The 24804-nt window shown below is 41.5% G+C and overlaps 2 protein-coding genes across 2 annotated transcripts in view; one reads left to right on the forward strand and one right to left on the reverse strand.

The window, feature by feature from the left end:
* The window catches only part of NUDT6 (nudix hydrolase 6), a 12236-nt gene extending 1848 nt beyond the window's left edge, over positions 1-10388 (reverse strand). The window contains exons 1-4 of the mRNA XM_056490010.1: positions 10229-10388; positions 9142-9345; positions 4342-4397; positions 1861-1915 (exon numbers count right to left, since the gene is read on the reverse strand). Of these exons, the coding sequence (XP_056345985.1) occupies positions 1861-1915; positions 4342-4397; positions 9142-9345; positions 10229-10388 (475 nt within the window). The remainder of the gene's footprint in view (positions 1-1860; positions 1916-4341; positions 4398-9141; positions 9346-10228) is intronic.
* AFG2A (AFG2 AAA ATPase homolog A) overlaps positions 10387-24804 on the forward strand; it is a 156038-nt gene continuing 141620 nt past the window's right edge. Inside the window, 10 exon segments of the mRNA XM_056490009.1 lie at positions 10387-10462; positions 10465-10605; positions 10961-11085; positions 11667-11824; positions 12940-12998; positions 13832-14452; positions 16425-16554; positions 17177-17233; positions 17911-18034; positions 19132-19387. Of these exon segments, the coding sequence (XP_056345984.1) occupies positions 10387-10462; positions 10465-10605; positions 10961-11085; positions 11667-11824; positions 12940-12998; positions 13832-14452; positions 16425-16554; positions 17177-17233; positions 17911-18034; positions 19132-19387 (1747 nt within the window).

The following is a 24804-nucleotide window of genomic DNA, read 5'->3' on the forward strand; positions in this document are numbered from 1 at the left end:
AGCAACTCCCTGTGGCAGGTGGTTTTGTTAGTGGGCAAGGGGCTGTGTTACACAGAAGTGAACTGAGATCGTGAGGAATGCTGAGTAAGGCAGGCTGTGGTTAAGAAAACTGCAGTAATGAGGGATTTTATTTAAGCTTTGAGCTTTGCTTTTAGATGAAGTGCCCTTTTCTGTTTCCCTTTTATTTAAATATGTATGTATGTATATAAATATCTAATGACAGTTAAACTAGAAGAAACACTAGGGCTGGAGTTTCAGAAATACTCAGATAGAAAAATGTGTGCACTTGGCTTAATCTGCATTATGAAACTATTGGTGTCACTTGCATGAGTCAGTCGGCACTCATTTAAGTAGGCAGCCATGCATGTTTTCACTTCATGCAACCAAAGGATTTTAAGCGTTGTAATTGCAATTTTTAATTGTAATTTAAAATTTAGTCCCTTGAGTGACTTGTATTTTTAATGTTTTATGTACGAATGAAGAAGGAAAATTAGGCTTTACTATATTTTATGCTTCACTAATTTATATCTTCCTGTAATATAACATGTGATGCAGAGAATTGTAACTTTTATTATTCTGTAGTTTAGAAGTGGCAGGAGGGAAGCTGTATAAGAGACTTTTCTTCTGGGTGGTTTTCAGTCCAGGCTCTAGCCATCATCTCACCTGTTAAGTAAAGGATGGCTGCTGTCATACTCAGTAGCAATATCACTCTGAGGAATCCCACTGGAATGCCAGTGCTGGTCATTTGTTGTTCCCTTGAGTACAAAATCCTGTGCTGTGCTGGCATTAAAAGTGAGAAGGAGCCTGGCTAAATAATAGCCATGACATTTGGGATTCTTTTGAAAACATGGATCCATTTCACCACGTTACATTGGATTGTCCAGCAAATATTTTTGATTTCCATCACCAGGCTTGAACAGAAAGACTTAAAACTCATGACTCATGAGTTATGAAAACTAAACTCAGCCATATCCTGACAACTTGCAACTTTCTCCGTGTATTGAACTAAGAACTGGAATACAACCCCACCACACATGGTTGTAGGGAGACTGCTAAAACAGTAGGTATTTCTAAGGTATGGAACAGTCAGGAAACCTGGGCTCGACACCCAGTTTAAGAAGTAACCAGCCTGTGGATCATGATTTTAAGGGCTGAGATACAAGGAGAAAAAAGCCAGATTTTATTTTTCTTCATGAACACCTTTGTTCATTCACCTGTGAAGATGAACTGCAGCAGTGTTCAGCTGTGCTGTGTTGGAGAGAAATGAGACATTTCCTCAAACCAGCATTGTTTCCTACCACAGGAGTGCCTCATGTGGGAGTAGGTGCCCACAAGACTGAGGCCCTGCATTTCACCCTGGCCCTGTGCCGAGGAGCTCTTGGTCCAAACTAATCAAGTGAAGGGGGTGGAAGGAAGCAAGTGCATTTATTTCTGTTTTGTGCATAAAAAGGGAGAGTTGGAAACTTTTGCTCAGTCCATCCCTAAGGTCACTGCCCTGGATTCCAGTGTGAGCCCAGAGCTCCCTGTTTCAGTTTTATTTGGGCTGTATGTGGATTACCTTAATCTTCTACACTTCGGGAATATTACAGCATATCTGACCAGCCTACAAAAATTTAGCTGGCCTCAAGCACTCACTTAAAAGAACGTGTAGAAAAGAGTAAATGTTACAAACACAAACATTCTTTGTCCTGAACATGCTACCCTGTTACCATGAGGGTCCCAGGATTGTGTCACTCCATCTATTCACCATTAATTCAAGGAAACAATCCATCACAGGACCAACGTGGGTCATGCTGTATTTCAGTGGTATTCATGTCTTTGTAGTTCTGTTGATGGCTGACTTGTTCTCATAGAACTTACCAATGTCTTCTCCTGGATTAGACAAACCTCCTGGAAATTTCCATGCATTTATAGTCTGTATTGGAGGAAAAATCCATCAATGAAGTAGTCAGCCTATACTGTATTCTTTAATAAGAAGGAGACAGTTAACACATAACTTTTTTCTTTTCTTGAAGTTGCAGTATTGTTATTTTACAAATAGCAGTAAGTAGGAACTTGTTTGTTCCAGCTGACATGATGATCAGAGACAGCTACAGTCTGTATGAACTATTGGAACGAAACATCTACTGATTGAAAATACAAACTGTCTAACAGTCATTAGACAACATTGCTGCTAGATACAGTAGTTGAGTTTAAAAAAAAAAAAAGCTGCTATAGACAATATAATCTTATATTTAATCACTAATGTATTCCACTTTCATTGTTTTGGCTTTTAAAAAATGTATATATATTTAATCTTACAAACAGATATTATGATTGTACTGTTCTATACTGCACTGGCTTTAAGATGTCTCTCTGTGTCTGTAATGATCATTTAGTGTAACTTGTCATTTTCATGGAATACAAGAAATGAGGGCTTGTGTGTGATTTATGTATAGAAATACTTATTGAATTGCAATAAAGTTCAGTATTAAAACATGAAGTGCAGGCTTGGTGTTGTTACTCACACTGCTAAAGGAATCCCTGCACCTCTTGCAAGAGCACAAAGATTTGTAGGCTTTACCTTTACTTCTATGTACTTTCTATTTCTTTCCTTGTTAAAAGTTTATGTAGGAAGAAGTTACCCTTCTCCCAGAAATAAATGCAGTAAAAAGGCACACGGGCCCAAAAAAAGCTTTTTTTTTGTCTATGCAGCACAGCAGGGAAGCTGTGTGCTTTCCAGTGATTTGAAACCCTAATGACTACATTGGAAAATTATTTTTTTCCTGGGCATTCTTAAAGGGCCTGGACAGGAATTGAAAGTAATAGATTAAAAATAGTGCAGATGGAAAGTACATATATTTGTCTATTGGCTTTAAGATTTACTTTTAGTTCCTGGAAATCTTTGTGTATGTGGAATTGTCCTGTCACAATTAAACCCAAAGAGTCTAACAGCTGTTAATTTTATTTTTATTTTTTTTTACTCTGATATCTGTTTCAGTTATTTACTAAAAGGTAAGCATGCTTTTGTGTATAAAAGGGTAAATAAATAAATGTCATGCTTCTAATATTTACAGCATGCTGTTCTGTTCCCGGAGACCCTCTGGAGCTGGAACCACTTTTGGAATTTACAGCATGAGAGGTAGGTTTATGCTTTAAATGGTAATTGCTGAATGAAAGCCTGCAGGTCCTCCTAAAGCCAAGTCTTTGACATTTTACTTTATTGTAAGTAAAAATATAAGAGAAATAAACATCCTCAATTACAGGAAAGAAATTCAGAGGAAGAGAAACACCCCTGTCTTTTGTGTTAGAAACTCAATATGTGGTATGATTAAACCTGCCTATGAAAGCACTCTTTCACTGAAGTTCATTAAGTGTGTTGTAGGTCCTAATGAACTGATGTTTTGGGTCCTGAGGAGAAAAGTCTTAGTAGCTGTTTTGGGAAAGACGGGAGAATGCAGCCAGTGAGATTCTGGCACAGTTTTAACTGTACAAAATGAAAATTATGCATCCAAGTGTATTTCAGTCTACCTAACTAAGTTTTGATTGTTTCATGTTAAAACTGCATTAGTCTCACTCTCTTAGAGAGTTAATGCAGTTTTAACATGAAACACTTTAACTTGCAAATGAAAGCAGGAGGCTAAATGAAAGTGGAGGCTAAATGTCTCTTAAATGGAGTAGCACAGGCAGCTGCCAGTGAGCCTGAGAGCTTTCTGCAGCAGCTAAAACCTGCGTTAGCCTGATAGGGGCTGGAAGACATTTCAGTGATGGATGCTCGGTGACCTCAAGCCACATCACACGAGCCACCCTCACCACAGCACTGCTCTGGTCTGGCACCCTCTGTAGTGAGGGTGGGCACTTCCGTGTGTGAGGAATTAGAGATCTTTACACCTGCTGGACTAAGGTGGTCTCCAGGTCATGGCCAACCATGCTGCTGCTTGTTTAAAGCCACAGATATGCCTGGAATTTTGGAAACCAAATCAAATTGGAGTCCTTCTCTCAAAATCTCTTTTGAGCCATGGGGATTTTCCAGAGGTCTTAATGGATCCAAACACAAAATCAGGAACTCCTGGGTCAGTTACAGGAGAAAACAAAAAACTCAAAGCAGGAAGGATACTTAGTTCTCCTGAATCAATCCACAGTTGTAACAAAGCTGTTGATTTTCAGACGTTTGGTTTTTTCCCCTTAAAATGGAATTCGGCAATCTTTTGATAGATGTGTTTAAGACACTTGTAAAAGGAAGTAACTTTTAACTACCACAATTTTGGTCTGGAATAAAAATAAACATATACTTTGTTTTTTACTACAGAATAGGCTTATCTAAATGAACTTCTCTATTTTATAATCCTGTAACAAACATACCTTATTTCTGTCTTGTACAACCAACACTTTTCCAGTGCTTTCATCTAGAACCGCACCTGGAATAGAAAGAATATTGAAAAAGAGGAAGACAACGTTGTTCAAACTTAAACCCAAAATTTAACATGTTTTGATAAAGCATAACAAACCCCTAATGTACAGCTAGCAAGATTTGTATGAATCAGAAAGTGGTTTATCAGTGGAAAACAGATGCACAGTAAAGTATCAGAAAAAGGTTAAGTATCCTTTATAAAAATTCAAAGTTGCAGTACCAAGATAAGTAATTCCAACATTTAAGTTCCAGATTAGACAAGAAAAGAAAAGAATAACTTGCTTGTGTTAATATCAGAACTAAAGAATGCAAGATCAAGAGGTTACCCAAACAATCTGGCAAAGCTGCTCGCTTCAGCAGACGTGCCTGTAATCTTCCTCAACTAACAGAGAATTTTCCAGTAACTCTGGCTGAGAAGCCACCCTTAAGGGGGATGAATTTTTCTCCAGTGAAATTCATTACAAAGCTCCCACCTGCTGTAGTGAAGATTTGAGTATTTTTGGGTTAATAACACACAGGTTTAGTACTCTGGGCTAACTGTACAGATAATGTTTAGCTGTGTGACTATCTTTGAACTCATACAACCCAGCTAACAGCTCATGACAGGAACTGCACCATAATCTGAGTCAACATAATCAAAAATTGTTGTTTCTAAGTGGAAAAGTGACACTTTCACTTGATGAAAAAAGTTGTCTGGCTGAGAAGTGCAGCTTTTCCTTATGTCCTCATAGTCAGCCTATGACTTTCTCCCACAGATTACAAGTTTTCCTACTTTCTGGAACCTAAGATCTTTCATGTTTAATTATGTCATACTCACTGGTCATCTTTTAAAAATGTAATTCCCTTTAAACAGGTATTTTTTCAGATTTTAAAGAGCGCTGTGGTGAGCAAGATGAGTGCTATGGTGCAACTTACCAGGATCTATTCCACATCAGTCATGCATTGCTTTCAAATTAGAGGTTATCAGTAACAAAATGCTTATGTCATTTTACAGCAGAAAGAAGAGGATACAGGCACATCTGTGATGACATGTGCACTTAAAATGCTATGGAGAAGTATACCCACAGGAAAGAATTATTGAGGAGTGAGTGTCCAGCTAAAAACATCCTGTTTTTTAATAATACATGCAGAGTTACGTGTAGGAGGATATTTCAGAGATGAAGTACCAGGCTTTCTTCAAGATATGTCAAAGGACGTGCTTTAAGAGGGTAGTCACATATCTGCCTCCCCGTGGCTTGTAACTTTATGATTTCATTCTTCCTGTGAATATTTAGCAGTGTCCAAGTTCAACTACTGCAATGATTAAAAGAGGCAACAAAGGGAAAACAGGGGGAACTTTGTGATTAGAGGATTTGTTTTCTAGAAAGCCATTCCTCAGCCAAAGGGTTTGCTGAGACCAGGGGGGGCTGGTGAAGGCAGGAAACTGCCGTTTGAATAAAATAAAAAGTGTGTTTGCTCTCCTCTGTACCCCTGAAATTGAAACCTGTGAATGTAATTTTTGGCAGTGAAATTTCCAGTGAGGTGATCAGAATCTCTGCTAAGGGATACCTAAATCCAGAGCAAGAAGGAAGAAAACACACTAACAGAATTTGGTCTCATGTTCCCTCACTGGGCCACACCTGGTTGGCATCAGTGAAATTAGAGTTTGACTGCCCTGAGTTTTTTTAAAACTCTCCCTCCAGCTACAAATGTGGCACCTGGAGCTTTAAATCATCCAATGCCAGGATGACTTTCTGAAAAGGTTTATACTTGAAACCCAACCAAGTAATCACTATTACAATACCACTTGGGTTTTGAATGTTCTTTTTTGGGGAATAGGCAAGAAAAGCATTTTAAAAATAGAAAAGAATCCCACAGATAACTCCAGATAATAAGTAATGGAGGAGAAAAGTATCTTCATTCTACCTGTTTATGACTGATGTAAAAATGCACGTAAAGATGTTCAGTGTTGAGAAGCACCTGTCCACCACAGAGTGAGTGCAGATCCCACTGGCTGCATAAGCATCAGCTGACAGGAGCAGGTATTTGTAAAACTTGGGTACTACTTTTAAATCCCTTTGGACTTATCAAACCTATCCACCTCCATCTTCCTGTGAATTTTCACAGTAACACAGCTGCTCATTTTAGATTTCCTTAAGTACCAGGACTGGCCAAGGCTGATGATCCTATATGTGTGTAGGCTCTCCTTCCTGGAGTCCTTCAACTCCAAAGACTTGTTTCAGCAAGTGGATTGTGGTGGTAGCAATGCAAGTAACAGCTGTGTTCTAAGGCGTGTAGACCATGTGAGTTGGAAGAAAATGCCTTTCATTTTTCTTCCTCTCCTTTTACTTTCCTTCCTCAGCTTGTTGCTCATGCCATTGTTGCGTGGCATATTTACAAACATGTCACTTCTGGATGGCAGGCCACATCCTCCTCGGAGGTGGAGAATTTTGGAAATGCCTTTTTAAAACACATTAATCACTTCATACACCAGAGACTCCTCTGTATCTTTACACATGTGGAAAATCCTGCCGCCTACAAACGGATGTAGTAACTTAGCTGGAAGACACATCACATATTCCACTATTTCTAAACAATAATGGCCAAGCCCAATGAGTAACATTTGCTACTCTCTGCTTGGCCACTCTCATCCAGTCTGGTAAAACATGACCTGACCCCGCTTATTCACACCTTTGTCATCACTTGGCTGCACGCTCTTGAGGCACAAGCCCTGGCTGTGCTACATTTGCTGTGTGGGAAACTCCAGACAGGAGGAAAAGCAGCTGCTGGTCTACTTGGCACTGAGACTTGCTACCTGCTCTCTGTTACTGTGCTGGCTTCCTGCTGGCCAGCCAACCACTCTCCACATCTCTGCTTTCCATTTTCAGGATGCTCACAGGACTGACTCCTGCTTTTCACTGTCTGGCCACAGTTTTGAGATGGAGACTCTCACCAGAACATTGATTTTATTTACTGCAGACACGTTCTAATACTTTTTGGTTAGGGAATAAAGAAAGCCCCATGTTTGACCCCCCTCCCCAATTAAATACTTTAATATTTCAATAAAATTAATTATAAATAGAATGAAGTCTTTCCACTACCCAGTCTCCCTCCTAAAGTAGAAAGATAACGGAATAAACCTACCAGGTGGTATCCACGCTGCTGAGTGTATATTTGGGATCTGTTCCAGACCCACTGACAGTGAGTAGAACAAAGGACAAAAAAACCCCACATAGCAGTCATTATTTCACACTTGTTTACCTGCCTATGCTTTCCTGAAGCATTTACATCCTTTGAAAAAGATCCAAATAATAACTAAAAGCATACAGGTTTTAAAACTGGTAGCAAAGAACACATACATTATATGCTGTGCAGTTTTAAAATCAATACAATAAATTATTAAATCTGTATACCTGCACTTACCAAAGTTTTCTTTAAAGTTTTTTCCTACTTGTAGAGTGCTAAGTGATTTGAAGCACAGTTGCAAATCATGCTCTGAAAACACATTTTTAAATATTTGCGAGTCTTTTGGAGTTATGATTTTTCTTATAGTTCTTTGTGATGCCCACCAGAGTCACAACTCATCTTTAATGTGATTTCCTTTCAAGTAGCACTTTCTGCTGTTAAAGTTCTACTTCAGAAAACCTCTCTCTCTCTTAGGTTTCCTCATGAGGAGTAACCCGGTGCTTTTGCGAGGAGAATGCACTGTCCTGCTGCAGTTCAATGCCACATATTTTAATGGTGAGGTTTCCATACCTCAGGAAAACATGCTCCAACATGTCCATTGACAAACTCTGAGGCCGCCTTCTGCATCCACCCTGCCCTCTGCTGGCCAGGGAACTGAAGGCTCCCTCTACTGATGGCAGTAGCACTATTTTGGAATTCAAGGGCTTTTTCCCCCAAACTTCCTTTCACCTGACCTGCTGCTACACAGAACAAACTATATTTTGTGAGTTGTTCCTAACTAGGTTTTTCAAATTGCTGTTTATGGGCCTTAACACCACTTGGTGGAGAAATAACACCCCACAGAGTCCCTGCAAGCCAAGGACAAACAAGTTGCAACGGGAGAGATTTGATCTCCACGGTCTCATAATTTCTGTGTTAATGTTACCCTTAACCATGTACATGAGGGGTCCAATCTGTAATCTCCAATTACAGATAAATGATAACTGAGTCATGGGATAGGTAGTGTCTTATCTGTGGAACTCTTGCTGAGTGAGAGAACAAAACCACTGGAATTTGGTGAAGCTAACTTCAAGCTGACTGTATTTTTGGCTCATCATCAGTCCCTTGTGATATGCTGTATAAAAAATAAAAAAGAAAAAAGGGGAAACCATTTTGTCTAGTCTCTTGGAAATTTTCTCAGTTATGTAACAACTTTCTAGCTGTGGTTGTGGGAGGTCTAGATGGATAAGAGTATGGAGTTTGGGTTTTTTTGTAAAATATATGCTGGATTAAAGACTTCTAGGCATAGCTTAGATCAGCTTTCAGACCAATGCAATTTAGGCTAATAGATGCTTTAGCTTCTCAATAATCTCTGTTGGGTCAAGTTTTCCCCATTTACAGACATTAACTTGAATACAGTTTAGACAAATTAAGCGCACAGACCAGAGAAGTGGTTTTTTCTCTATGTTGGTGGTTACTTTCTCATTCCAAAATGCAGCAGCCAGCTGTTTCCACGTGCTGGCTGTACAGAGGAACAATTCCTAGTGAAGGGGCTCCTAAGGGCTCCTTCAGGACTTTCTGCGGGTGCAAGCACTCCTGTAACTCACCTGCAACCCCCAGCTGGTGTGTGGCAAACCCTGGCAGCCTGCTGGGCCCCTCTCCCAGCCACAGCGTCAGTGTGGAGGAGCCCTGCTCAGCGTGGTGGAAAGCAAAGCCTTGGGAAGCAGCCACTGCCACAAAGCTGCTCTGGAGGATGGGGACACGGAGCCAGACAGCAACACGGCCTTCATCCCGCCACTGAGACACGGACTCTGCAAAAGAGGGAAGCGAGGAGGGTCAGGGACCCCTTTGCCCTTGATCTGTGCTGTTTTAAACTTTGCCACACGGTACAGCTGTCAGTAATGTGCAAAAATCTGTGTTTTCACATCATTTACCACAGGGTAAAACTCCTGTCAGTGTGAGAAACTCACCAGCAGTTTCAGAGGCTGCCAGCTCGACATTTTATGTGGTACAACTTGGTGTTCATGTGCAAAATGATGGCTTTTACACTTAGAGTCTGCCATTAGAAACAGGGAAAAATTACTCTTCTGGAATGCTCTGTCCAGTTCTGGGTTCCTCAGTACAAGGAAGATAAGGAACTACTGGAGTGGGTCCAGCAGAGGCCACAAAAAGGATGAAGGGTCTGGATCATCTGTCTAGGAGGAGAGACTGTGGGAACTGGATCTGTTCAGTCTGGAGAAGATGAGTCTCAGATAGGACCACATCAATCCATCCAAATATTTCAAAGAGAATGATGCCAGACTCTTTTCAGTGGTGCCCAGTGACGGGACAAGCAGCAATGGCCATAAACTGAAACATCTGAAATTTCACCTCAACACGAGGAAGAACAACGTACGTGGAGTCTCCTTCTCTGGAAACATTCCAAACCCACCTGCTGTGGTTTGTCACTCCTGTGTCACCTGCTCCGGGCGACAGGACTGGGTGATCTCCAGAGATCCCTTCCACCCCTAATTATTCTACGGCTCTGTGAACAACCTCTGGTCCCTCCTGCCAGCGCCCTTCACCTCCCGGCCGCGGCTCGGCGTCCGTGAGGGGAAGGCGGCGGCTGAGGGCGCCCCCTGGCGGGCCCGCCGCCGCCCCTCACGCACCGCCCCCCGCCCGCCCCGGGACTCGGGACCCCTGCCCGGCACTTGCCCCGCAGCCACCGCCCGAAGGCGGCCCGCTCCAGCCGCGGGGAGTCGCGCAGCTCCCCTAGATCCACGCTCACCCCCCCGAACTTGTCCGGCCTCGCCCGCAGCCCCGCCAGGGCCCCCCAGCCCCGCGCCCTCCGCAGCGCCCGCCACGGGCCCGCCATGGCGCTGAGCGGGGCGGGGAGCGGCCGCCCTCAGGGCGGTGCCGGCCTCTGCTCCGGAACCGCTCCGCGCCGGCCGCGGACAGCATGTCTGCCTCCTCTTCCAGAAGGAAGAGCAAAGGGCGCCCGGCCACGGGCGGCGGCTCCCCGCGGGATGCTCCCCTGCGAGCTGCCGCGGGCGGGCCGCTGGCGCTGCGTGTCGCCGACGCCGTGGAGGCAGGTACGGGGTGCGGGAGGCGGGAGCGGGCGGCCCCGGCTGCCCCAGCCCCGCTGCCTCAGCCCGGCGCGCTCTGGGCGCCTCCTTTGAATCTGAGTCCCTGCCCAACCGTGCTCCCTGCGCCTCAGGAAAGCGGCACCGGAGAGATCCCTCAGACCAGGCGCCCATGAAACCTACTCTTATTCCCGGGGACGGGTGCCGGCGGTGGCGGGGGCGCGGTGGAAGCGGCAGCGCCTCACGGGCGGTCCGCGCTCCCCTCAGCGCGGCGAGGTTGTGCTTCCCAGGGAGCGCGGGAAATGCCGGGTTTGCTGACGGGAAGGGGGAAAAAATATTGTTTTTTTTCCTCCCGAAAACTTAGGAGATGACAAAGTGCCGAAGATGCTGCGCAGAGCACTGGCGCAGCTGTCGCTGAGCAGCATGAAATCTGCGGGTCTCTGCATAGGGAGGCCAGCCCTGCTCACCTCCGCTGATGGGCGGCAGGAGGTGAGACCCTTTCTTGGCCCTTTAAGTGCCTTTCCCGTGCTGTTAGCCTGTTCCTGTTGTATTCCATGGAGCCAGCATGGATCATGCATTGAGAAAGATGGTGAATGTGCTCTTCCATGTCATCTACACTGTAGTTTCATTTGTATTCTCTGTGTTGGCAAAAATCCATGCAGCTGATTTTTTTTTTTCTATAGATTTATGTCATGTGTGAACAAATGGGTTATATATTATATCTTGCATAAGCACACACCTCTGCTTTTCTTGTAAATAAAGTGTATTTGTTTATCTTTTTTTCACTGATGCATAGCATTTTCTAATCAGCACCGCGTATGCTTTTGAGTCATCTGCAGAATCTGTAGAGAGTGCTAGTGGAATTTTTTATCACATTCATAGGCAAAATATAATCCTTCGATTTTGAAAGTGCCTTAGATCGAGTCTTAAGAGCTCAGTGTCCCTTGTTTCTTCCTCAGTGAAACCAGATTTTAACCTAGTCCTTCATATTAAAACATTGCTTACCTTGACTGGAAATGAGTGGGGCAAGACCTCAACTGACAGGTGTTTGCTTTGAAAATTCCTTCTAGGTCTGTACTGCTTGGCCCACCACAGGCTTCCCAGGGGGGAAAATTGGACTGGGTGAAACCACACAGAAGAGTCTGAAAGTAAATCCAGGTGATGCCATCACTGTGCAGCCTGTAACTGGTGCAGTCATCCAGGCAGAGGAGGTCGATGTCAAGTTGAGGTATGGAATTTGTTATAACTTATTGAGGTTTTTATTCAACCACTTCCCTTCAAAATTTGTCATTCTCTTTATCATTTCACAGAGTTGGCATTTGGATTGTTGCAGAGTCTGATTATAGTTATTTCCTGAATAAAGTTACTTTATAGTTACTTTTGAAAGTTTCCTAGCACTTAAATTAACATCAGGGTTCCCAGGCAGTCAGTTGCAGAATTTTTTTTCCTTGAAGAAATTCCTCCTGATGTCCAGAGAACCATAGTTTTATGTGCAAAGCAAGAATGTAACTTACTAAAAGAATTAATTGAAGTCCCATTGTTCAAGTACTTCCTAGGTTACTAAATGCTTTACAGGTGTAGTTCATTCTCTGCAAATTAAACACCTGTGAGTAATGCTTGCATGCATAATTTAGCTTTTCCTCCACTTGAAAGAATCAATCCCCAACTCCAGACCCCAACAACATTAACTAGATTAACTTAATACACCTGGTTTCCATCAAGTTGCTTTCTTGATCGTTAAAAAAAAATCGAGAAAAAGCTTTCATTTGCAGGCTTAGGGCTCCCCCTGTTGTTCGCACTTTGGGTTGTAGCAGCTTGCTTTAAGTAAATGCCTTTGGCGCCGCTGCTTTTCGGCGTGCAGGTGTGAATGCTTACAGGCGTTGTGGGCTTCCATCTGCAAAATGCATGGAGCCAGTCTTAGCTCTGACTCAGTTAACTGAACAACCAGAAAATGCTTTGTGGGAAAACTTGGAGTGTTTTGATAGCTGATGTGCAAGTGCTCAAGGCACTGTTTTAGTCAATAAAAGTTGTGTAGGTGTGTTTGCAAGGCTGAAAGAGACCTGCCTGATTTAAATTCTTCTCAGTTCAGTACCTGGACAGGTGAGGTGCCTGCATTGGCTATTTGTGATCCTAAGAAATTATAACAATTTGGAATTTTTTTTAATTAAAGCCTTTTGTTTGGCAAAACTAGCTCCAGATTAAATAGGTATACTTCTTGTGTTACTATGTGTCTAATATCTTCAGGGTTAAATCAATATCATATGAAGACTGTGCAGTGGTGTGAACTGTGGTTTTGTTTTTAAGTGCTTGGAAAACCAGTTTCTTTTTCCCTTCCTCCCACAGGGACAAAGATGCCACCATTAATGCTGAGGAAATGTTTGTCTGTCTGCTGAGAAACCTTGGTATGAGTTTTGCTGCTTCTCTTTTGATTTTCCAATTTTTGTAGTTCTGGTTACGAGAGCAAACAGTTTCCTTTTATGTCCTTAATCAAGGGCTTATGGCAAAATATGAGATGTTACTTTTTTTGCACTTTGTTCAGGGATGTGTCTTGGGGTAACTAATGATGTCATGCTGCAAATAATCTAATTTTAATTAATTGTGGTTCCATTTCTCCTTTTCATTACTTGTGTTGCTGGCTCAAATTGGGGGTGTTCAGCACCCACTGACAGCCTTCAGGCTGATACCATGGTGCACTTCAGAGTTTACTTACATTGTGAGGAAAAGAGTGCACTGCTGCACATTGATAATAAGTTAAAGGATCAATATTAACTTGAAATCCCAGTCTCTGAATCCCTTTTTCTTGTGTTGGTGGTAAATAAGTAAAGTTGCTCTTCATTGGGTGGTAGGTTTACATAAGTAAGGCAAAAAAGAAAGGTAAATTATTCAAAGCAGTGAGTACAAAATTTTTTACTTTTTACAATACTAATTCCAAAATCCTCCCTTTGTGTGAAATTAAAAAGCTCAAATTAATGATGATTTTAAGTATGGGAGATTAAATGTGATATTGACAAATGTTTATCCAGTAAAGTCTGCTTATGCACAAAAGGATCCTTCAAAGAACCTGATTTGTAACCTGAATGTTACCTTTAAGCACTAATAATTACCTTTTGTTATGTTAATTTATAGCACTTTCTGAGGAAGAAGTATTCTGATGGAAGAATGTCTGAGTGTTGCTGCCAAAGTAGATTGAAATAGCATAATCCTTGTCTTTTTTTTTTCTTCAATATTCTCATAGATGGGAAAATAGTCCTGCCAGGAAACCTCTTGGCTTTCACTTACTATGGTAAACTTTGCAACGTTGTGGTGATGAAAGTGAAGGGGACTGACGGTGCAGAGCTGATTGCTCAGGGCGGCAGCACCATTCCTGGTGATTCCTGTGAGCCAGACCTTGAGAGGTCAGATCTGGAGAGCAGTGCCTTAGACTTGTCCTTACAGATGGGCAGGATGGACATTGGTGACAGTCCAGAGGTTGCCTCCATGAGCACCCCGAGCAAAGCCGTGGATCCAGGCTCACCAGTCACACCCAGCACTCCAGACTCCAGGCACGGAGACAAAACCTGCAGCAGGGGAGATGGGGCAGACCTCAGCCAGGATCTGGAGCTGGCTGGGGAAGGCAGCACTGAGGGACTCCCACAAACTGGCAAAATCGGTGCAATGAGCAATACAGATTGTTTTTACTTCATTTCTTCAAGAACTAAAATCAATTTTATTGAACCAAGGACCACTGTAGCAGAGGATGGCGAGTGTGAGTCCTGCATCACCTATGACATGATAGGAGGTTTGAGCAGCCAGCTCAGAACTATTAGAGAAGCTGTTGAACTGCCCTTGAAGCAACCTGAACTATTCAGGAGTTATGGTAGGATGCCTGAGAGTTGGCTTTCTTCATTAGCTTCCTTCTTTAATGTGGCTTCTTTTTTTTTTTATATAGCTTATCTGATAAACTTGTGTGTCCAAGCAATGTCAAACTGCTTTATAGTTGCACTGTATGAATACTGTGAAGATGTTCTGGTTAGTCTGTATGAAAAACAGTTGAGCAGAGAAGAAATATGTGTCTGTACCAAAATTCAGGCATGCATGAGCAGAATTTATAATAAATAGGAAAGACTTCTGTACTTGGACACTTGAAAGGTGCAGTTGTTCGTGTTGTCATAAGATTTTTGTCATTGGTTTTTTGTCAGTTAATAATATATTTTAAATGGAGAAAAACTCAGATGAATTCTGCTCTTTTTATCCCTGTGTGTTCCTGGAAAATTTTAAGGAGATCTTTTGAGGCTGTTTACTCAAAGTACTCAGTGTGGAATTACAGGGTGGAAAACCAAATATGATTACTGCTGCCACACATAAAGTTACAGCTAATACATATAAAAACTTGCAGGATTTTTGTGACTCTGTGCTGTGTATTTATCACAATTGGCTGTGTACCTTGCTGAGGTTTGCATTGCTTTGTTTCTCTCTGTGACCTCTTCCCTCATGCACACTTCAGAGGGGAGGTGATTACAGTGGGGACAGTTTCCATAGCACACAGGTGCCTGTTTCCTGGCATCTCCATCCACGAGTGGTCCAACCCCAGCATCACCACGTAGTTTTGTGGCAGCAGAGTTTGCTTCAGCATGAGTGTTCTTCATGCCTAATCCTTAAAGCTTGAGCAGTTTCTCTACTAATCACCTGATGGATGATGGTGTTTTCTCGGCAGTTACAAACCTTTAGTCCCCATCCAAGCGCTTGTCGTTGTCTGCTCATGGGCAGCAAGGCTGGAGCTGAGGTGAGCCTGTGGTTCCACAGCTCCATGTGTTGCCAGTGCCAGAAACGCCACAGGAGGGAGCAGCACATGCTTTAATGGACTGGTGTACTAGTCTGGAGCCTGTCTGTAGAGATGCTTTTATTTTTATCTTTTGTCAGGGCAGATAATTTTTTCTCTTTTCCAGTGTATTAGTTTCTAAGATTCGGGCTTGTGGCCTGTCCTTGAGGCATCATTCCCTGTTTGATTCCCAGTCCCACCTGATGTTTCTTTGGTTGTGTTTCACCGGTGTCTTTTGTGCTGTGGTCAGACCTTTGTCAAACATTTGTCTCTGCTTTTTGCTTTCTAGTTTTTCAACTTCTGGTTTTGCCTTTCATGCCCATTTAATTTGACTTTGCTGGTCTGAAACTTTCTTTGGTGGGCTCTTTACTTGGGATCACAGTTGTGTTTCATGCAGTTTACCTGTGTTTCCTGTCCAGCTTCATTTGCACACAGCAGTACCTTGTTCTTCCAAAGTCCCTTATGTTCTGTGCCGGAATGTTTCTGTCTCTTTGGCTCTTAACAACATGTGCCATTAAGTAAATTAGGCAGATTCATCCTTTTAATGTGTGTTTTTCATCATCTTGTAGACATTATTAAATCAAACCTTACAGTATGTCTAGAACTTTTTGGAGTGTAGAAAAGAAGTGGCTTTCTGATATGGGAAATTTGTTATAATGACACTAAGAATCATTAATAACTTAAAGTGTATTAATGGATGTTAGGTACTCAGTTGAGTAATTTTTTTGAGAAAACACAGTGAAGATTATAATGAACTACTGAAAAATATAATGACCTAAATAGGTGATTTTAAAGAAAGTCTTTGGACATTAAAAATAAAAAATGTGGATGAATGTCCCATTTAAGAGTGATCTTTTCCCTGTAAGCCTAACTCATCATAATGACGTGTCTGTTACAGGAATTATTGCTGAAGTCAAGGTAGTATTGGTAGTGACAGGGACAGTGAATATGCAAGTGCAGGTTGGGCCTGGTATTTATTACCAGTAACTTCTTTTCTTTTCTCTGTTTGCCTGCATGTGCTTGTCCCAAGGGATCCCTCCTCCTCGAGGAGTGCTGCTCTATGGCCCTCCAGGAACTGGGAAGACCATGATTGCCAAGGCCATCGCAAACGAGGTTGGCGCTCACGTTACTGTCATTAATGGCCCTGAAATCATAAGCAAGTAAGTCCACCCACTTTATTTCCATTCATTCTGTAAATATAGTAGCCCAAAATATACCCTGGCACCTGTCCATTGTAGAGAGGTGTAGTATTTGCTCGGGGTTATCTACTCAAAAGAGTCAAAGTGGGAAAGGGTTCTCTCAAGCAGGGCTTATGTTTCTTGTATTAAAAGAGGTTTTTTGGACTTCACCAGGAAATTTGTGTAAGGCGTGGACTGAATTAAAGAGGGGATTAAAGCTGCATCTGCAGTTGCCTGTGGGTTAGTTCTTGCAACAAGAAGAGGAACTTGTAAAAGTGTATTTTTAATTAAGGTGACACTGCACAGGTTGATGTCTCCAGAGAAGCAATATTTTTGTTGTTCTTCAAAAATGTAAATAAAATGGTTTCTTACACAGGATAGAAACAGTTCCCTTTACCTCTAATGATTCTAACTTTGCCTGTGCCTCATTTAATCTTAATTTCTGGTCCTTGTGGAAATAAAGATTATTGTAGATTGCCTAGACTTCAGGATTTTGCAAGTATGTGCTACGGATTTTTGTAACTTACAAGCACTAATTTTCCACGTTGCCTGGAAAAAACAAAAACCCCAACTTTTTTATGAAAATATTTTTTAATTCTCACAGGTTTTATGGGGAGTCTGAGTCGAGGTTACGTCAGATATTCGCTGAGGCTTCTCTCCGGTACGTTCCTTTGGAGAATTTTATTCGCAGTATTGGCTCCAGCCTTAATATTCTTAAAAGAGAAATATTTGCAAGAATCTTTGAATTGTAATTTTTTTTTTTTTTTCATCCAGTGCTTTTTAACAGGAAGTAAATTTGTTTGTGTAGAGCTTAGCTAGGAGGAAAGCAGTGAAATTTTAGGATGCCTCTTAAATCCTTTTGGACACTGCCCTTTTTAAGGAGGTGTTAGGGATGGTGCCAAATTGCTTGACCTGTGTCGTTAGTACATATGTGTGCAGATGGAAGGACGAGCCAGAGCTTCACCAGGATCCAGATTTTTATCTTGGAGGCCAGTTCTAAATGAGTTGGTGTTGGTACTGAATGTAGCATTCCTCTGGAGTAGGGTGGCATCTTGCCCAAATTCGTTAGACCTGGCTAAGGCAGGCTTTAGACTTCCATGTGACTGGTCTTCATGGTACTTTAGGGAAAGATGGTATTAATTGTCTTGTATATTATTCATTTTAGTTTTCTCTCTAAGTAACACTGTATACAAGATTGAAACTTCCAGTTACCTGAAGGACAAGTCTGTTAGTTTTTGTAGGAGCTGGATAATCTCCATGAACAGCTTTCCTCTGCCTTAATGTTTTAAATCTTCCCGAGCACCTTAACATTTTTTTCCTTTATTTTTTTCTCCTCAGTCGCCCCTCAATTATATTTATAGATGAGTTGGATGCACTCTGTCCAAAGAGAGAAGGGGCTCAGAATGAAGTGGAAAAGAGAGTTGTTGCTTCACTGCTGACACTAATGGATGGCATTGGCTCAGTAAGTTGAATCTAATGGGACAATTAGTGTACCTCGGGACTCGCTGAACAAAATAATATTGCATCTTCAGTGGAGCCAATTTGAGATGTATCATTTGTGGGGAAAGAAGACTTAGGTGAGACTTTGTAGAATAATTTAATGCTTTTTTGGATTCTAAGCAGAGGATGTAGAAGATTAATGTTTCCTGGAAACTGTTAATTTAAAGGTTTCTTCCATTCACTCCCTTTCCTTTGCCATCTCCCCCTTTTGTAGTTTTGGAGATCAATTTGAATATTCAGTGATAGCCCATCATTGAACTAAACCAGGTATTTTTAATTGTTCTGGGATCAAAGTAATCAGAATGCTTCTGGTAATATGTAGGCTGCATGATTAAAAGCAACAGCAGCTATTTCAAGGTTGCCAGAGCAGTATGTAGGGCATAAACAAAAGCCTAATAAAGAAACAGTAAATTTAATTGACTTGAGTAAATTATGGATTGAGTCCATAAAGTTTGGCAATTTCTCGTCTATTATTTTATGATTATTAGCAGGAAAGATGAAAGACCTCTGTCCAGAGCCTGAAAATAAATTTCTTATGTTTATGTAATTTGCAAATTTCTCATATTCCTGCATGGCAGTTTGAGTTGCCCAGTCTGGAATTGTTCATAGGCAGAACATATTTTCTGGTGGCAAAGGCTGATGGATATTCTTTCTGGATAGAGTGCTTTAGTCACAAAAAGAGAATGACATTACAAAAGACCTTCTAACTGCTCTTGCCTCACTCCAAAAGTGAAGAAGCAGAGCTTGAGGAAATTGGTTAGGATTTTTGACCTTGGTTTTCCTGCTGGACCTACAGGAAGCTTTATAACCTCCTGTCTTTGCTGGGTTTGATACCTGAGCTGATTTGTTTCCCAATCTTGTTTATTCAAGGTCTGCTGATACCATTTTGTTCTTGTGCCAATGTTGCATTTTAGCTTAAGTGCTTCTTCTCTCTTTGGTTCATGCTTTCCTGATTGAGGAATGCAGATTCTTGGGGGTTAAAGTGGGAGTGCCTCTTGTATTATCTGTTTGACATTTAATTGTATTTTCAAAGTACTGTTTGGTGTTTGATGCCTTCAGGAAGGCAGTGAAGGGCAGCTGTTGGTCCTTGGGGCCACCAATCGCCCTCATGCCCTGGATGCAGCACTGCGCAGGCCAGGGCGTTTCGATAAGGAGATAGAAATTGGAATTCCCAACGCCCAGGACCGTCTGGACATCCTCCAGAAGCTTCTCAGGAAGGTTCCCCATTCACTCACAGCGGAGCAGTTGGCACATCTGGCTGATAGCGCACATGGTTACGTGGGTGCAGACTTGGCAGCCTTGTGCAAGGAAGCAGGTAAGGCTTTGTTTATCTTATTTAGGGCATTGCTTTACTGTTAGTTTCTTTATTAATGAAAAAAAATCCACGGTCTGTACTAATAGCTTTTGGAACACTCAAGTTTTATTAATTCTTCTGCCAAAGAAAACACAGCCAACTGTGTCTCTTCCTAGGCAGATGGGAAAAATTCTTGGAATAGTAATAACTTTTAAAATGCAGCGTTAAGATCAATAACCCTGGGGAATGCCCCATACCATTTCTAGGATCTTAGATAGCTTGCTCTCTCTCAGTAAACGTATGGTTTTGGGAGTTGACTAACATCCCTAAGAGTTTTTCTACTTTCTAGCAACTCCTTGCACACAAAAATCTGAATTCACTCTTGCTGCGCAGTTTGTCCTGCAGGTCCTTGTTCCCAGGATGTGGAGGCTGTGGGCCTCAGTGGTGTTTCCTGTGTCTCTCTTCCATATTTCATGCCTGTATTCCATTTTCCTGCAGATGAGGAGCTCCTGGCAGAGGCCAGGGTGCTGTGTGCACATGGCTCATGTTGTGTGGTGGAGCTGAGAGAGCTGCACAGAACACCCTGAGCCTGGGGCTGGAACATGGCCCTTGGCCTTGGAAACAGGCACAGCCCTGGAGAATTATCCATGCATTATGCAGCCAGGGTTCAGTATGTTCCAGGGAATGCTTCAGCATGAGTTCACCTCTGTTTTCATTGGATGAATTATTGCAAGTACTCTCTATCAGTTCCTAGGTTTTGCTAGAGTGCGTCTGCACAGTTTGAGTGGTGGAGCTTAAATCTGCCCATGAGCAGCCCTTGAAAACAGCTGAGTCAAAATAGACTGTCCAGCTCTGCTTACACGTGTTTGCTCCCTTGTAGTTCACAAATAAGTTTGCTGCATGTGCTGGTTACTTTTATTTCCTTTGGCACTGGGACAGCTTCCTCTGGCAGTGGCACAGAGCACGGATAATTCTTACATCGGAACTGACTGTGAAGATGACAGATGTTTTATTAGGGGTGATGGCACCTGGAACAGCAAGGTCTTTGCTTGCCAGCTTCCAGAATTTTTAAGGGGTAGCTCTCAGATGGAATTTGTGGAGTTTTTATGGACCAAGAAGAAAAAAATACGAGATTATTCATTTTCTAGTGCTCTCCTCTTGGCTTCAGTTGTGTTTTAAGCTCTGTTTTAAATTAGAAAACATCATTATTTTTCCTGCTTGTATATATTTGTTAAAAAGAAAGATAAACTCCCTTTTTGTTTTCCTTCCCCTGCGTTTTTGGAAGCCTGTCAGTCTGCCTGTGTCTCAGTACTCAAATAGTAAACACTTAACTAATGTAATCTCAAGTTCGCAGTGAAAAGTGTTGTGGTTTCAATTCCAAACATGACCCAGCCAAGGCTTTTACTTATGCATGTGCAGATGGATTCATAATCCAGCTGCAAATAGATGATATTTACCAACTTCATGAGTACCTCCTAGAAAATAAATCTGGGATGTTGTGCAGGTTGAACATTACACAGATAAAAATCTTCAGGCATCTACCTGTGACTGCAGGACAGGAGCTTTGCATCCAAAGCCATTGGTGGGAATGAGGAGAGAAGGATGTCTCCTTCCTACTGCTCTTCCTTCAAGTTTGAATCCATGCTGTCAGATTTCCCTGTGGTTTGTTCGCGTGGTGTGACCTCTGCTGGGGAAAATACAGTCCAGCACCCTTAACTCCTTGCAGCCCACGTGAAGCTTTCCTCTTCAAGAAGTTACAGAAGCATGAGTCAGTCGAGCTGTTACATAAACTGAACTTAAGTTGCTCATGACTAAGGAACGTTCTTAGTTGGAGCCTTCTTTTTTTGTTTGTTTTTTTTCAATTAAGCTCTTTATCTTGTTTTTTTATATTACATTTTCAACACCTTGTAAAATAATGCTGCTTTCACTGGAGTTAAACTTAGCAAAGACTTTTGTAATCTACTGTTTCTCCTCAGCAGAGCAAGATTCCTTCATAGGGCAAATTTTCCAGTGTTTTGTCTAGGTTTTTTTTTTTTTTGTGTTGTTCCAAGATGCATGGGCTCCTGTTGCTTCACTTCAGAAACTCTGCTGTGGGCCAAGCTAGCTTGCTGTCCAGGAATGCTCTCTGATATGCAGCCTAAGCTCTCCTTGTTTAGTTTTATCCCATTATTTCTATTTACATCCTTGTGTAACACGTTTGCTCTCCCTTCTTAGTGTTTACACCCTTCAGATATCTCTAGGCTGTTCTCATGTCCCCTACCTCCTCATTCATTACTGAGCCAAACTATAAATATTTAGCTCTTTTAATCTTTCCTCATAAATAAGCCCTTCCTGCCTTCCGAGAAATTGTGTTGATTTTCTCTGAACTGCCTCCAGTTTGTCAATATCTTTTTTGGTGATGTAGGTATTAGAATTGAACATAACATTTCATATATATATATATTACAGCATAAAACATGATATAAACATATAGTTAAGGTGACTAATGCACATTTCTGGATGCTTGGTATTGAGACAACATCTGAGTTAAGAATTCTTTCGGAAATGTTATTTGTGCCAAATTCAGACTTGATGTGTAAGTACAGGTGAAATGTGGAAACTACCTTAGAAAAAGGGTTTCAGAACTCAGGAATACACGTTCAGTTTTGGCACATGATTACTGTTGCTTGCTGATTGTTTCTCTGTTGTGGTCTGTGTGAGACTCTCGAGTTCTGCATACCCCATTTATATCCTTGGATTTGTGGCTGGAAAGACTGCAAGTTTGCAAGCTAAATATGTTTATATTCTTAATACAAAGTTTAGATCATTTTCCAGAGGGCTCATCTTTCCTTATCTTTCTACTTCAACTCTGTTTTTTTAACACATGTATTGTGTATATACTGCTTGTATAAACCAAGGGTGTAGTAATTAGTAACATGGTAAATGTGGTATTTGTAGGGCTTTTGCATCTCTAGTCAGGTTTCCTAAGATACTTCATTATAAAAGCTTTGATGTTTGCCTTCTATATAATTCTGAAGACCATTTGTTCATGGAAAGTAAATAACCATTGTAGAATTAAACATATTCCAACTGTTTATTTGGCAGAAGTTGTTTGTTCTCCAGTGCAAGATTTGCTTAGTGGTACTGCTGGGGTCAGACAGGCAAGTTTCATGTTCTGTTCAGCAATTCTGCATTTTCATGGGAATTTTGAAGAAGTGTTGGGGGCCTGTAATGTCCATTTTGTGTTGAATGTTTCTAGGCCCCTGTGTCTATGGTTGTGGTGTGGTCTATGCTGGGATGGGCAGGGAGAGGAAAAGTGGACCAGAAACTTTTGCAGAATCTGTCCAAAAGTGTGATTTGTACTTTCCCAGACAGAGTATTGTGACCAAAACTCATGACACCTTTATATGGAGATGCTTATAATAATCAGATAAGAGTGTTTTTATTTTAGCTCCTGAATTTTTAAAATATTAGTAGATTTTTCTCCTTTTCCTCTACTGAAGATACAGTTCTAGCCTCTCACAAAAATGAAATCGCAAAACTGTTATTTTTATGGGGTATTTACATGTCCAAGGTTACAATATCTGTAGTGACTCCACTAGAAAAATTAAAATTTGCTGTGATTCTCTAATGCCTAGCAAGGTACTTGTGATTTCCACAGAAGTTAACAGCCAAATGTGACAAACCTGCACATTCCATGCTGGGTACTGGGCCACATCCTGTGGACATCAGCTTGCAGTGGTACACTCCTGAGGACTTGGGTACTATCCAAGGGATTTACACACAGAGAATTCTTGACAAAAAAAGGGCTTATTTATGTGTGTAGCTGAGAAAGTATCATTCTTCAGGTTGGGAGAGGTCTACTGTATCCTAAATTATTTAGTAGGCTGGTTTTTAGTGTGAACAGCTGATTTCTGAATTGTTTTATCTCAAGCAGAGGAGTGTATAGAAGATAGACTGCCATATCCTTGCATATAATGTCAGTATTTGTATGCCCTTGAGATCTTGTTGCTTCTCCTTTTTGCCATGTGGTCTTTTATAATTCCCTAAAAAATTATAATGGTTTTAATTTATTGGCAAAGATAAGCACTGTACTTCTTTTTAAAAAAAAACCAAAACATATGAAATGTTAATTATGTAGCAGGGACATGAATGGTATAAACTGTACTGAATGTTAGAAGATGCTTAGCAACAAAGGTTTCCAAATATAGCAATTTATTATAAACTTATCCTTCTATGGCTGCCTGTAGCATTTCAAGAGGGTGAATATAAATATAGCTTGATTTCTTCAAGGAGTGGGTTCAGTCATATTGTTTACAGAGAAAGGAAGTATTTGCTTTGTGACTCTCAGAATTTATCTTGAACATCCTCGTTCATTACACATCATTTCAGTGTGCTGATATAAAACACTTGGGCTGTGATAAGATAGCATCTTGAGGAGAGGAAGAACAAATGGCTTTGTTTAAATAGTGGTCACTCTGGCAAGAACATTGATTTGCTTCCAGTAAGGATGCTGTAACCACTGAGACTTTGAGACTTCTGTGAAAGAGGCACTGGTGGCTTTGTTTTGCCACCAATCAGAAGTTTTTTAATGGCCTGAAAAAGGTATCACCCTGCTTAGCCTTTAGGTTTAGAATGGTTTACTGGCTTAGAGAAGTAAGAGATTGAGATGTGTCTTTGACCAGTATGAATCAGCATTACTCTGCTGAATCTGTGAAACCACTTTGATAGGCACGTGGTAATGGTCTGTTGTCTTGTGCTCATAATTTTGAGTCCTGTTGTTTGGAGATCTTGTCTGTGCCATTCATTTGTTCATTTAATTATCCCTGAATTCTGGTGAATAATACAGGATGGAAAGGCTTTATGCTGTTTAATCCATATAGTTCTGCATATTGATTTTATGTAGATATTAGATTTGTAAAGGTGTAATTTATTTAGGAGCATACTGTACTTGGCTTTTTGTTGGAGCTGAGAAACTTCCTGCTGTATCTTCTACACCCCAAGAAAGAGTTTCTGCAATCCACTTGCATTAAAAGTAAGAATTAAAAAACAATAATCAACTGAAGGACTGTCTCTTAGGATTTTTCTGTTTTCCCTGTAATTGATGGGGAAGTGAATTTCCCTGGAGCCCAGGAATGTCTCTTTGTTAGACCTGTGTGGTTTTTTCCCCCCACAGCTCCTGCAGTTGTGGTAGCCTGGCCACCTGCAGGAAACATGAGCCGTGTGGGCTAATGTGATTAACAGTGAGGCTCTGTGCACCCCGAGGAGCAGCCCCTGACTGCTCTTTCAACCAGACAAACGCTGCCTTCAACCCCTGCCTTCCCAGCCTCCTATCTCCAATCGAGCTCTTCCTTTCAGCTCAGGCACAGCCCTGATGAAACAGCCCAGTGTTAGGGCATCAAGAATATCCTTCCTTTCTTTAAGCCATAAAGATGTTGAAACTTTCCCAGCACTGTCTG

The sequence above is a fragment of the Oenanthe melanoleuca genome, chromosome 4 (genome assembly GCF_029582105.1).
Source record: "Oenanthe melanoleuca isolate GR-GAL-2019-014 chromosome 4, OMel1.0, whole genome shotgun sequence".
Lineage (NCBI taxonomy): Eukaryota > Metazoa > Chordata > Aves > Passeriformes > Muscicapidae > Oenanthe > Oenanthe melanoleuca.